Source organism: Canis lupus, chromosome 7 (assembly GCF_011100685.1).
Source record: "Canis lupus familiaris isolate Mischka breed German Shepherd chromosome 7, alternate assembly UU_Cfam_GSD_1.0, whole genome shotgun sequence".
Taxonomy (NCBI): domain Eukaryota; kingdom Metazoa; phylum Chordata; class Mammalia; order Carnivora; family Canidae; genus Canis; species Canis lupus.
In genome coordinates this window covers 6,794,054-6,807,301 of record NC_049228.1, presented here as the reverse complement: position 1 = coordinate 6,807,301, position 13,248 = coordinate 6,794,054, and the positions used below count along the sequence as shown (strand labels likewise).

Here is a 13,248-nt window from a genome sequence, read left to right as displayed (position 1 = left end):
TCACATGCCCTAGCTCATAAGCCAATTATTCCAAGGAAATCGGCTGTCAGTGAGTGATGCACCAGCCCGTTCTTCCCTGGTAAGGGTGAGAGGAGGAAGCTGAAGGGAACGGTCTGCATGTTTCTCCCTAACGCTTTCTATGATTCCCACGATAGTCATTTCCTTCCTCCTCTGAGATGCCTTGTCAGCCCCAGAAGGAACAGCTGCCACGGGACTCTGGGTTCTTGCTTGCCCAGAGCCTGTAGCCTCTGCCCACAGGATTCTTGGCGGTAGAGTCAAGCGGAGCTTCATCAGAGGAGCCACCATGGCCCAGCCCCAGGTCAGGCATCGTGTAGGCAGGCTAAGCCTTTCAGTAGCCCCTGTCCTCAGGAAGCATACAGTCTTCTTCCTTTTTCTTCTTTTGAGTGAGTGAGAATTCAGAAACAATCCATTTACTATCCCTTTTAACAGCCCCGAAAGAGGATATTACTCTTCCAAGTTTGCACAGCCACTTAGTACTAGAGCAGAGGCCAGAATTCAGGTCTTCGTACTTTTGGGTAAGCTACTTTTCCATTTGCTCAGGGTAATTCTTGTTTCAGAGGCGCCCCAGCGTCTTCTGAAAGATACTCTTTCTCTAGGCACAGCACCAGTCCCTTCAAAAGCCTGGTAATGGGAAGGATATCACCTCCAGCACTCTCTTTTATTTATATTTCCACGAACATTGTGGGAGACCAGCAGTGGCAATTGCTGTACATCTTAACAAAACTCTGAGGAATGGATTATTCCATTTGCTCCTCAATAATTTTCTCAGAAAAATGGTCAGGTAGTATGACAAATGAAGAAACTGAGGTTTATGCAGAGTAAGTAACTTTTCCAACGTGTGAGGGCCTGCCCCATATTACGATGATCCTTTTCAATCTATTGCCAGTACAGGATCTGGTGAATAATTGAGTGGTTTACAATTCCTTAGGCCCAAAGGGAGACATTGCAGCGCAAGACACGAACCAGAAACCCTCTCCAGCTGATAGAAATCCTGTGGTGTTGCCTCCGGACGGAATCTCCGCTATCTAAATAGAAGCATCTACAGAATGCTATGGTCCGAAGGGACATTAAAATGATCAGAAGATGAGTTCAAGCCCTCAGCTTTGCAAATTAGCTCAGATCTCTTGGCAGAAGAGTGGATGCGTGGCTGCGGGTTAGTGTGAGGAAGGCTGCAGACCCCTCTAGCTGGTTTCACAGGAGCTGGGTGTGGGATCTGTGAGTCAGCTCGTGAGATATTTTTGTTTGAGTCATGTGTTAGGGTCCCGAACCCCATGTCTGTGCCAAGGCCTGGAAGCCTTGGGCTGGCGGTTGGGTATGGGCTAGGGTGAAGACACTCGGCCACACTTCCGCGGTGATTTACCCTCATGCCCTCCTTTCCCTCCAGCCGGTCCCCATCGATGACAACTTCTGCGGGCTGGACATCAACCAGCCGCTTGGAGGCTCCACTCCAGTGGAGGGCCTGACCCTGTACACCACCAGCCGGGACCGCATGACCTCAGTGGCCTCCTACGTTTACAATGGTTACAGCGTGGTTTTTGTGGGGACCAAGAGCGGCAAGCTGAAAAAGGTAAGAGTCCATGAGCCCAGACGCCCCAGTGCTGTTCAGCTGTTGGTGGAGATTTAAGACAGGCAACTCTTCCTTATCTTGAAGGGAGTTGAATGGGCGAGTAGGAGGTAGGGGTTAATGTTGTAGCTTATCTTCTAGCTGCTTCCTCCGGTCATTAGTCGGAGAGTGTCTAGGAATGCAAGCATGTTTCAGTATCGGCCAAACTTCACAGAATTAGGAAGGTATCTTACCCTGAGGGTGGGGGAGAAAGGAATCAGCCTTTATCTCCAAATCAAGTAGAACCGATGCTTTGACGAACCGTGTTATGAGTCACCCTCGTCGCAAATCCTTCGCCACGGTGCATAGAGTTGATTGTACTGGTCAGAAGTCTTTGTTGCATCCGAAGCAGCTGGTGGCAGCAGGTGACGGGGCCCGGTTCTAAGAATCCAGGCAAATGGTCGTGCTGCTCTGGCGGCATATGGTGCCTGGGTGAGAAACCGCGCCTCTGCCTTTCCGCCTCCTGCAATCACAGACTCTTTCTCGCCCTTCCATTCCCCGCTCAGGACCTGCCTGGGCTGCCAGGAGGAAGTAGATATCTTATCTTGCCTGCCCCGGGCACCTCTGCCAGCTGGAGGGCACTGGCTGGCTGGGGCTGGCAGCACGGAAGGCCTCGGCGCGCCGGGCTGAAGCCAGCCGCTTGTACCTGCTTGTCTAGTGCTCGGGGGGCAGAGACGAGCGCCGTCTGGTTCATTACGTGGGATTACAGCAGCCACATTCTTTCCGGTCCCAGCTAATCCCTTTTTCCCAGGCTTACCCTTCTGCTACCTTTCCCCAGTCCTGCCACCTGTGGATTAAGGCACATGCCAGACCTTGCCGCATCTCGCCCCTTGATGTTGACATCACCCCTGCAGCTCCTTCCCCCAAATCCATTTAGGACTGGGGGAGAGGTGTCTTTAGGGAATGTGGAAGGAGGGTGACAGGAAGGGAGCCTGAGGGAGCATTTGCATGTTCTGCTTGTTCTGAGTCGCTGCCAGAGGAGGTGAGAAAAACTGGTCTAGGTTTGTGTGGGGCTGCTGAACTGTCCAGACCGCTTCTGGTTCTCATGATGCTGAGGCCCTTTAAGCCTTTTCTCGCTCTGCGAGGAGGTTGCTACTTGCTCCTGTCCTGCGCCCCTACTCTACCTGGGACTGTGGACCTTCGCTTGGCCTTGAGGCCCACAGAAGAGAGTATGGGTGTGGTTCCTACGTGTGCTTCCCCAGGACGGGGAGGGAGGTGGTGGTGGAAGGAGTTGCCTTAAGAGATCCTACCAAGATTTAAAAGTGGCATGTTCCACTGGGCTGGTGTTGAGCGTGGACCCCTGAGGCTGGCTGCTTCCCTGCAGGGTTAGCTCTCTGTGTAGTCAGGTAGATAGGGCCTTGCATAGGAGCGCTGGGCCAAGGAGCCTTCGGGTTTGAAGTCCAGCCTGAGCTCTCTCTGTCAGGCCATGCACTCTAGGGTAGAAACATCCATAAACTTAGTAGTCATCTGCCCACAGAGACCACCTTTTTCTATAATGCACAGAGGCTTTCGAGGGCCCAGCTGTACCGACCGCCAGGCTGGTGCTCAGCACCTTCCCCTTTTCTTCTGGCGCCTTCACCCACTATTCTGGATCATTTGTGTGACTGTCTCCTGTATTCTCTTGAAAGTTCTAGTAAAGACAGGGGTCATGCTCTGTTCATATTTATGTACCTCCTTCTGCCTCATTCTTTCACCAAGTGTTCACAGATGGGATAGGTCCCAAAACTGCTTTTGAAAACTAGAACCACTCTAAGAAATCCTAGAGATCGTCTGGCCCAAGACGCTCATTGCTCGGCAGGGAAACTGAGACCCAGAGAAAACCAGTGACTTGTCCAGGCATAGAGACTGGGACAAGTTGTTTCTTGCCCTGACTCTCAATTTGGCACCCTTTTTTTATTTAAAGAGGCAGTCACGGAGCACAGGGGATAGAGGCTGAGAACAATCTTCAGGTCTAGGCTTGCTAAGGAGTTCAGCCAGGGACTAGTGCGTCCATTCTCGTCAGCCCTGGGTCTGCACTAAGGAATGAACAGTTGCCGAAAGGGTGGAGGAGGCCTCAGTAAAGGAAGAATGATCCAGCCAGATGCAAAGGAACCCTGGTGCTGACCTTCTCATAGCTCTAGACATCTTGTGCAGTACACACAGGGGGCTGCTTGAGGCGTCTTTCCAAGCCACACACCCAAGTGAGCCAAGTTCTCTTGGCCTTGTTGGAATCCTGGTGGACAAGTCGCTAAGAGGCATGTCAGAGGGTTCAAGGGCAAGGCTAGGGGTGTGGCCGCCCATGACTTGTTCCAACCTGCAAGGTGGCCGCTCCTTCTCAGTCTTCACTTGGCCTTTCTTCAGCTGTTTCTATGAGCTCATGGTATCCCTCCTTCTTCTGCACAGCCCGCCCTTCCTTTCCACCCACACTCTTTTGAGGCACCTGATACTTCCACCCTGGCTCCCACTGGCCTCCCATTTACCCACCCGCTTGCCCCCACCCTCTCCAGAGCAACAGCCCATGAGGAATTTCTGGAATGTCCCCAGGAAACTCTACCATGGTCCAGGCCCCATAGCTCTTTCAACACAGGAAGGAAAATAAAGAAGAAGAAGAAGAAAAAAAAAAAAAAAACAGCTAAGAGTTTGGAGAGGAGAGGGAAGCAGGGTGCGTCAGAACTGCTCACTTCTTCCCTGCCTGACCAGGCATCTGTCAGACTGTCCAGTCCCCATCCACTGCAGTCATCAGAACAGGATGTCCCTGTGCAGGGAAGTGTAGAGGAAGCAGAAGACCATGGCATGACCATGAGGTGCTCTTCTGTGCTGTGACAGACTCTGTTTCTGCTAGACTCTGGGGGAGCATCACAGACGAGGCCACTGCCTTCTGAGCCACGAGTGTGTGGAAGGAAGAGGCACAATGAGGATGAGACCTGAAAGCCAAGGTGTGCAATACCTGCATAGGCTCAGGGTCAGTGCATGACAGGTGGCCAGGAGACAGGCCGCGGCTCACCACAGGAATGGAACAATTGCAGAGAAACCAGCCCTGTGGTGTGATCAACCTTGGAGGCTTTATTGAGGAGCAAGGGTGCCAAGATTTGGGACAGAGAAACTCCCACTGAGCACTCTTGTATGCCATCACTGTTCTAGAAGCTTCCCCATGACTCACTCAACTGATCTGACCACAATTGACCACTCTTGTCTTAGGAGAAGTAAAATCGGTGAGGTCCTAGCAGGTGCCTGGGAAAGGGTGGGTGCTCTTATAATGAATTGACTAGTGGGAGAAAAAGAGAAGGGCATTCTAGGCCTTGGGTGCCACACGGAGGGGGCACAAAGCATGCACCTGGAAAGGTCTAGAGTGCACAGAGGGGTTTGGAGGATGGGTGAGGGGAAAGTCAAGGTGAGCACCTCTCACCAGCCCTGGGAGGACTAAGCAAAAAGGGTCTTGGGATTTTGCTGACCACAGGGTCAACAGGAGCCAACCGTGTGATACCGCTTTCCTAAACTGAATTAGTCTTTACTGCACTGATAGAATAATTTCCAGGTCGTGAGATGGTGGAGCTATGCTATGTGAAGAATGTTTTTGAAAGGATAACAACTCAGGGAAAGAAGAGTATAGGAGGAAACAAAACAGCTTTCTTCACGTAATATAATTTACCAAGCGCTTACTATGCTCATGAGCTCGATATCTAGTAATACATTTAATCTTGACATAACTCCATGAGGTAGGTGCTGTTATCACCCCCACCTTACAGGTGAAGGAATAGAGGCCACAGAAGGCAAAGGCATTCCTCTGAGGCCACAGAGCTAATCAATGGCAGAGCCAAGATTTGAACCCTTATCATCTAGTTTCACAGTTTGCACGCTTAGCCATCAAGCTGTGGAAGCTGAACTAGACTTACTTGCTGTGGCTCCAGAGGGCAGAAAAGAACCAGGGAGCAGGCTTTACAGTAAAGCACATTTTCCACTTACTATACGGAGGAAGTTTCTGGTAGCCAAACTATCCCAACATGGAAAGAACTGACTCGAGGGAATGCGCTCCCAGTCAGTGGAAATATCGAAGCAGAGACTGGATAGTCATGGAGCAGGGATGCCACAAACTCACTGAGTAAGACTTCCCAGCTCCAGGGGAGGACCCCGGGAGGAGCCTAAGAGGCAATTCGAGCACAGGTCCTGGGGCACAGGAGGGAGGGAGGGAGGTGGGCTGAAGCTGCCAGGACACGGGATGGAGGATTGTCTCCGGGTTCAAGGCAGAGTCTTTCTGGTTCCTTCTCTCCCTTTACGGCTGCTGAAGCTTCTGCTTCAGCCTCAGCTTTGTGTCCCCATGGGCCTCCCCAGACCCCTCGGCCCTGGGGCCTCACCCAGCAGTACGAGTTGTTGACTCTAGCCAACGAGTTCTCTAGCCCCCCCGGAAACCCCACCTGCTGCTCAGGGGCTGGTGACGTGTCCCTTCCCCCATCCTCCAAGCACTGTGAGTAGCACCCTCCTCAGACCCCTCACCGCATGTCATTTTGCTCTGATGGCATCCGACGTGGGAGCAGCTACTCGTGTCCGCTTGAAGTTCACAGATTCTGAAGGACAGGGACCACCTTTTTCATAGTCAGATCCCCCTTCCCCACAGCCAGATCCAACATCTCTCACCCATTATTAGGGGCTCGTTAAATTTTTCTCCAATGTATTGGGTGCCGCCTTCAGGCCAGACACCTATTTGCACTGATTGGAAGAGAACCGGACGCCAAGAGTGACTGCTGTTGACGTGGCTGGTTTGCAAGGGAAGGAAGTTACGCTGTGGTGGATACATCAGGGGTGACGATGGGATGAGGAGTCAAGAAAACGGGACAGCTTGGTGGGTAACAGGAAAAGAGTTTGTGGACGTTTAGAAGAGGGTGGGCGGTACTCTCAGATGCAGCGGCCAGGGTGGAAGGAGGGGACAGTGTTTACCCTGTTGCCTGGAGATCCCCAGAATAGCATGGCCAGCCATCTGCCTCCCTTGGATCAGATGCAAGCTTGCTGACAGCAGGGAGCAGGTGCAAGGACCCAGGTAGCCCCCACCCTGCCCCCACCCTGCCAGCCCTCTGTTTATAGGACTCTTGGGCAGTTTTAGAAATCCGCAGAGACGTAGCCCTTTTCCAGTTCTGGGGAGAGCCCTGGCCTCTTTTGGCACCGTGTCCCTTCCCATTAGCTAACCAGCATGGCCACGGAAATGCCTGTGAAATTCTTGAGGAAAATTCTGTCTTTCCCTAAGGGACATACCAACCAACCCAAGGTCTCCTGTCCTCAGCCCACAGGAAGCCCCGCCATCCCAAGCCCATTCTCCTTTTTCTAATTTCACAAACGGTTTACTAAGCAAAGCCGGGAAAACTGGAGCTCTTTGCAGTAGCAGCTTAGGTGCTGGAAAAAATCCATCAAGAACACCCAAGTAATAACTCTCCTAAGCCCCAGGGTTATTGCTCAGGTTTTTGATAACACCGATTACTTACAAGACACTTTTCTACGGCCCAGCCCTCTTCATCGGCGGAGACTACTTCTAGTAGATAGGGTGATTGCCCCCTGCTTCTCCGCCCCATTTTACAGATCCGGAACACTGAGCCACAGAGATATGAAGTATCCTACCTAAGATTACGTGCCCGCCCCCCCATTGGCAGTATTGACATTGGCATTTATACTTTCCTCCCCCAACGCACAGAAGTTCCTAACCTGTTACTTGACTTCCTCATGGGGTGGAGTTGTCTTGGCGGACAGAAGGCCAAATTGGATGAAAAGCTGAGAAACATGCTTGTCTGTCTGTGCCAACGCCACCAAACAATAGCCACTCATTCCTCTCAGTGGAAATGATTCACTCATTTCTCAGTGTGAACCCTGGATTGAGTAAACAACCAGGGTCCATTTCTAGGTGACCTGGTGGCTCTCCTGGCACCTGTGACGGCTGACCCGAAGCCCCAACCCCTCGGGCATCTCAGCAGCGCTGGGGGCTGGGGTCGTGGGGAACAAGCACCCTCTCCCCCTTCCCCAGAGCCTGCAGAGCAGGGCTGGGGTGGTGGCTCCAAGCTCACCATCACATCCCCGGTAATGAGTTTGGCTCCCTGCCCAGGCTCCTGCCGCCAAACGCGCTGTTTGTTTTGTTGTTTTATAGGCCTCTTGGGTCCCAAGAACTGGTCTTCTGAAAGCTGGGAACCGCAGCACTTGGTTGGCACCCGGAAGGAGGCATATTTTTACAGGAACCCCCCCCCCCCCACTCCCACCCCTGGCCACCACATCCCTCTGCTTGACCACGACAGGTGTAGAGAGGGGGTGTGGGTTTCTATCCAGGCCCCAGCTGTTCATGCCTCCTCCCCACGCCCACCCCCCACCAACTGGGGAGGAGGCCCTGATCTCCCAGAGCCATTCTGAAAGGGGAGAAACTAAAGATTCACTTATTTTTTGCGCCTTTTGTGCAGCTCCATATAAGCTTCAGTCTTGGACAGTCCCTGTAGGAGGCATCAGGCTGTGTGTTGAGCAGGCTGCTTTGCCATCCAAGAGTGAACCCCTGGGGCCCGAGGCTTTATCTCAGGACAGGTGAAACACAGGGAACTGTGTTTCAGGGACGGGCTGGAGGAGGGGTAATGCTTCTAGCTCACAGAATCCAGGTGACCCACATAGGCCATGTAGAATTTTTCAGGGACCAAGATGCTAATATTTACGGAGCTCTCATCTTTAGGAAAATACAAAGCACATCCTTGCAGGCCGTTGAGCCTTGCCTGCCCGTGGATACAGGATGTGGACATGTATGTCAGGGTTGGAAGGGACTTTCAAAGGCCACCTTCCAAAGTCTGGTCCTCTGCCTTCAGGTAGAAACTGATTTGCATAAGGAAGAGTATATGAGCTTACGGGATATAATCCTGACCCCCACATCCGTTTCTTCGTCTGTAAAATGTGAGCGATGACAGTCCTGGCCTCGTGAGAGTCTGAGAGTTTTTTTTTTTTTTAAGATTTTATTTATTTATTCATGAGAGACGCAGAGAGGAGAGAGAGAGACAGAGAGGCAGAGACACAGGCAGAGGGAGAAGCAGGCTCCATGCAGGGAGCCGGACGTGGGACTTGATCCCAGGTCTCCAGGATCACGCCTTGGGCCGAAGGCGGCGCTAAAACGCTGAGCCACCCGGGCTGTCCTGTGCTGAGGATTAAATGAGATGATTCATTATTGAACTAAAAATGATTGAGTACCTACCATGTGCCATTTTCTGAGTATACGGCTATGAACAAAGCTGTCAAAAATACCTGCCCTCAGGAAGATTAGATCTTACTGTCAAAAGACCAAAAACAAACAAACAAACAAAACAATGAATAAAAGAAAGAAAGAAAAAGAAAGTCAGGAAAAATATAGTGTGTGTTTGGAAGAGAATAAGTGCTAGTAGAGAAAACAGAGCATGATGAAATAATTTCTGAGCGCATGATGCCACATTTGAGCATATTTGCTCTTAAATATCACTACTAATGTTACTTAACCTGGGAGCCTCGATTTTTTTCCCTTCTGTGGAGTGGGGTAGTAATAAACACTTCGCATAGTTGCTGCTGGAAGGGCTGAGTGAAATCGTGTATGGAAATCACTTACTATAGTGCTTGGCACAAAAGTGCTTTGCATTATTATTACTAACATCTTTGAGGCTTTCCCCAAATCCCACTTCTTCTCTGGCTCCCTGGGGGGTGGGGGGAGTGGAGCGGTCTGATCAGCCTCCTTTTTTAGTGACATGTTTGCAAGGTCAGATGGAGGAAGAGAATCCTGCCCCCTTCCTCCCCCCACCCCCCCACCCCCTCCAGCCCTGAGTCATGGGAAAAAATACTTTAGAAGACTAGACCAGCTGAGCCGAACTAATCTAATCCTGCTGGACATTGGCATCCAGCTACATTAGTCACCAGAGAGAGCTTTCCGAGTTCCACCAAACAATATGAACTGACCCCTCCCCAGGGCGGGGCTGGGGGAAGTGGCCGGTGGCTCTTGCAGCTTTGCAGAATTAACTAGAACAGAGCCATTCCCCATCCTGTGCATGCTCCAAGCTGGCCACAATGTCCTAGTGCTGCACGCTCTGCCTCGGATCAGCTGTGGAGCTTGGGGCGGGACGGGGGCCCTTGGGTTCCTCAACGGGTCCACTAATGCTGCCTCGCAGGATTGTTCTGCATGCCAGACATCGCCGACGTAAGGTACCTCATACAGAGCCTGATGCATAGTAGGCGCTTAATAGATGGCAGCCGTTGCTGCTGTCCCTACCAATGTGACTCATGCACGTCTTACTGCTGCCTGTCCCTGCTCCTACCGTGCTTTTCCTCCAGGGCCCAGGGCCTCTTGGTTTCTATCAGCTCATTAATCCCATAAACTTTTTGGGTGAGTGGGAAGGGTTGGGATATTTCTCTGCCCTGTTGCAGATGGTGATACAGAAATTCAGAGAGGTTAAGGACTTGCTCAGGCTCATAGGATCAAGCAAAGGAAGATGTGGGAATTGGGACCAGAGCTACAAACATCTCAGGTGGAGATGGGCCCAGCAGATACCTAGGTCCCTTCTATTCAAGACGATGGAGCTGAAAGCTCGCAGCTACTTGAACTTCTGTTTGCCTCTTACCACATGTCCTTCTGTCATGTGTTCAGGGAAATGGGAACTCCATGGAGACGCAAGGTGGTCAACCCGAGTTTCTGTCCTTTGGAGCGCTTCCTAGGATTCCTTCCCTCTCTGGTCACAGCCTCCAGAAAGGTTTCTAGGCTCCAAGGTGGGGCAGCAGTTTAGGAGCTGGTGCCTCTGTGTTGTCCCAATCAGCCACCACTTCTCTACCATGTTCTGGTTCTCTGAATCGAAAACTGATGCCACCGGTTAGGTGTCCTCACATAACCCAGAAAGAGCAAGACACAAACAGACTTTAGTAACAAATCAGGGAGCCTCACCTTCACGGCTCACAGTGGGTGAGAGCGCAGCCCAGGATGGGGAGGGACCATGGAGTTGGGCCCGTCCCCCACACCCCGCCCCGGGGAGAAAGTGTACTCCCTCGTGCAAGAATCTGGCCCTGATTTTCTAACTAGAAAGGACCTCAGAAAACTGGCCCAGCCTACAGGCTTTGGGCAGGTGAGATATTTATTGTGAACATTTATAGCTATGACAGCTGATACCTAGAAATGTGACACGATCCGCTCAAAATCACTCAGGCTTTTAGCATCAGAGGCAAGACTCAAATCCAGGTGTTTCAATTCCAAGTTTTTATCCCTTTTCTTTATATCCTATGGAAGGAAATTCCCTCTGCACAAACGTCAGATTCACGTCTGCCTTTCCCTGGCGTACAAGCATTCCCTAAACAGAACCAAGGGATCATTGTCCCGGGGCTGAAAGTCCAGTTGAACTTTTCAGGCCTTCTGTCAAGGACCTGACCGTACAGCCTTGCTCTGGGGTGACCAGTATCCCCGACCACTCTGCACATGCCTTGGGGATCTTAGCAGAGCCTGGCCAGCAAAGAGGCCTGTTAACCACAGAATGCGTGCTTGGGGCTAAGAGGTTCTGATCTATCAGAACACTGAATTGGGAATCTCAGGTCTTACCTGTCATTCTCCTCTCGATGGGCCACTTTGGGCCACTTTGGAGGCAGGGACGTTGTATTATCAATTAAGCACTTACTATGTGCTAAACACTGAGCTAGATGTTTTTTCAGGTGAGCCCTCTTAATACCCTTGTAAGATAAGGATCAACATTCGGCCTGTTTTCCATATGGGTAAACTGACGCTCAACAAAGTGAGGTAACTTGAAGAGTCACATTGTCCCTTAGTCCAGACCTGTTTTGTTAAGCCCTGGCTTTGAGCACTCGGTTGGCCTTCTCCTCAGTCCCATGGGTCCATCTGTAACCCACCACCTGCCCACAAGAGAAGAGTGGAAGGGCTGATGCTTTGCACCCTTTCAAGCGAAAGTGCCCTGGGAACCCGGGACATGGCAGCTGTCACCTCGGCACACGCTGCCTGGTGTCACCCCCTCAGGCTGCCTCCTCCCCCTCCCCACCCATCTCAGCCCCTGCCACAATGGATGGGGTGGCAGCCCTTTGTGCCACACACAGCCCCCAGCTGACTCCCCTTTCTCCAGGCAGCATTGTTTGCCGGGAGCTTTCTGAAGGGAAGACAAAGGAGTGTTGCTGACAAGGCCAAGAGCTGCTGTGCAAAGCGTAGGGGCCTCGGCCCATCACCCGTGCATCCCTTGGAGCCCCCGGGCTCTTCTTCAAAGATGCTGTCTGGGATCTTTTGTGTGCCAGTCATACCCATTCAGAACTGGCAGGGCAAAGGTTCCAGGGGGGTGGTAGGAGGACACTGAAAAATGGAGTCATTTTGATCTGGCAAAATTGGAAGAGACATTAATGCAATAGTTAACAGCAGACCTCCGCTAGGGGGATGGGCCCGAATGCTTGTTCTCTGTTTATGGGGCTTATGCAGTTCCATCAATATTGATGCCTGATGCCTTTGATTCTGACACTAATCATTGCTATGAATTAAATTTGCAGCCATATAATTAGGATTGCTATTAATAGGGCCCTGAGCTAAGCACTACGATGCCGCGTGTCTTTTTCTTGATAGAGAATGGCATCCTTGGAACTCTGCTAATGGGGCGCACCTGGGATTTGCCAAGAATGATGTGAAAATTATACATTCTATATTTGTATTGGGCCTTTACTGAAATACCAACAAGCCAAGGTGAAGCCGGAGGAAAGGTTCTCTCCTGCCCACTGGTGTGGGCAGCCCCGAGATGTGTCTCCAGCTCCTTGAAGTCGGTAGGAATGGATATGCCAGAGCCAATGGTGGTTGCTCATGGTCAAGTTCATAGTCAGGAAGGTCTTCCCTAAGTCTAACCTAATACCAACCGGTTTAGGCTAAGAGACTGGATATTGTGGTGTCTTCTTTGTCAGACTTTAAGGTGGCTATGAGTCAACTGAGGGAAGAGGAATGTTTCTTTATGCTCTAAGCATAGTTGAAAGGGGCTGAGCCAAACCCCTATTGAGAGGCCCAGCTGGGCCTCATCTCTGGGTAGATGATTGGGCAAGACTCCCACTCACAACTGATCTCAAGGTCCCTGGCCCTGAGAGCTCCCTGGACCACAGAGCAGCGGTTAACCTCACACCTAAAAGAACCTGCTGCTTCACGCACGTGGTGGGAAAGAATGACCCGTCTGTCATGATGAGACGCTTTTCTGGGTAAATTGTAGCATATTTATTTACTAGGGAGCCCTGTCTGTGATTATTACCAGGCCCCCAGCTCTGCAATACCCCACTCACCCTCAGTCTGGGGAATTCATCACACACACAAGGCTTCTCTAAACCTCTGCTAACGATAGCATATGTGGTGACCACCCCCCCACACACACCATCTTATCACTTGGAATAATAATATGTACCAGTTGACATAGGGATGCTTGAGTCCCTGCTCTTTTCACCTTCAGACTGAAAATAACTTTTCCTCCAAATCATCATTTATTGATTTTTTTTCCTTTTATATTTTTAAGTCATTGTGAGAGGACAATGGTTTGAGTTCAAGTCCTAACCTTCCTATTTATAAAACCCATGACCCTGGCTAAGTTACTTAATCTTCTGACCACTCAGAATGGAGTGATGATAGGTGATGATAGTAATGTCTACTTCGTAAAGATGAGCAGAAGGTTCAA

General features: G+C 51.0%; 1 protein-coding gene across 1 annotated transcript in view; it reads left to right on the top strand.

Annotated features, from left to right (window-relative positions):
• Positions 1-13,248, top strand: part of PLXNA2 (plexin A2) — a 205,642-nt gene that overhangs the window by 31,233 nt on the left and 161,161 nt on the right. Inside the window, exon 3 of the mRNA XM_038542031.1 lies at positions 1,406-1,588. Within this exon, the coding sequence (XP_038397959.1) occupies positions 1,406-1,588 (183 nt within the window). The remainder of the gene's footprint in view (positions 1-1,405; positions 1,589-13,248) is intronic.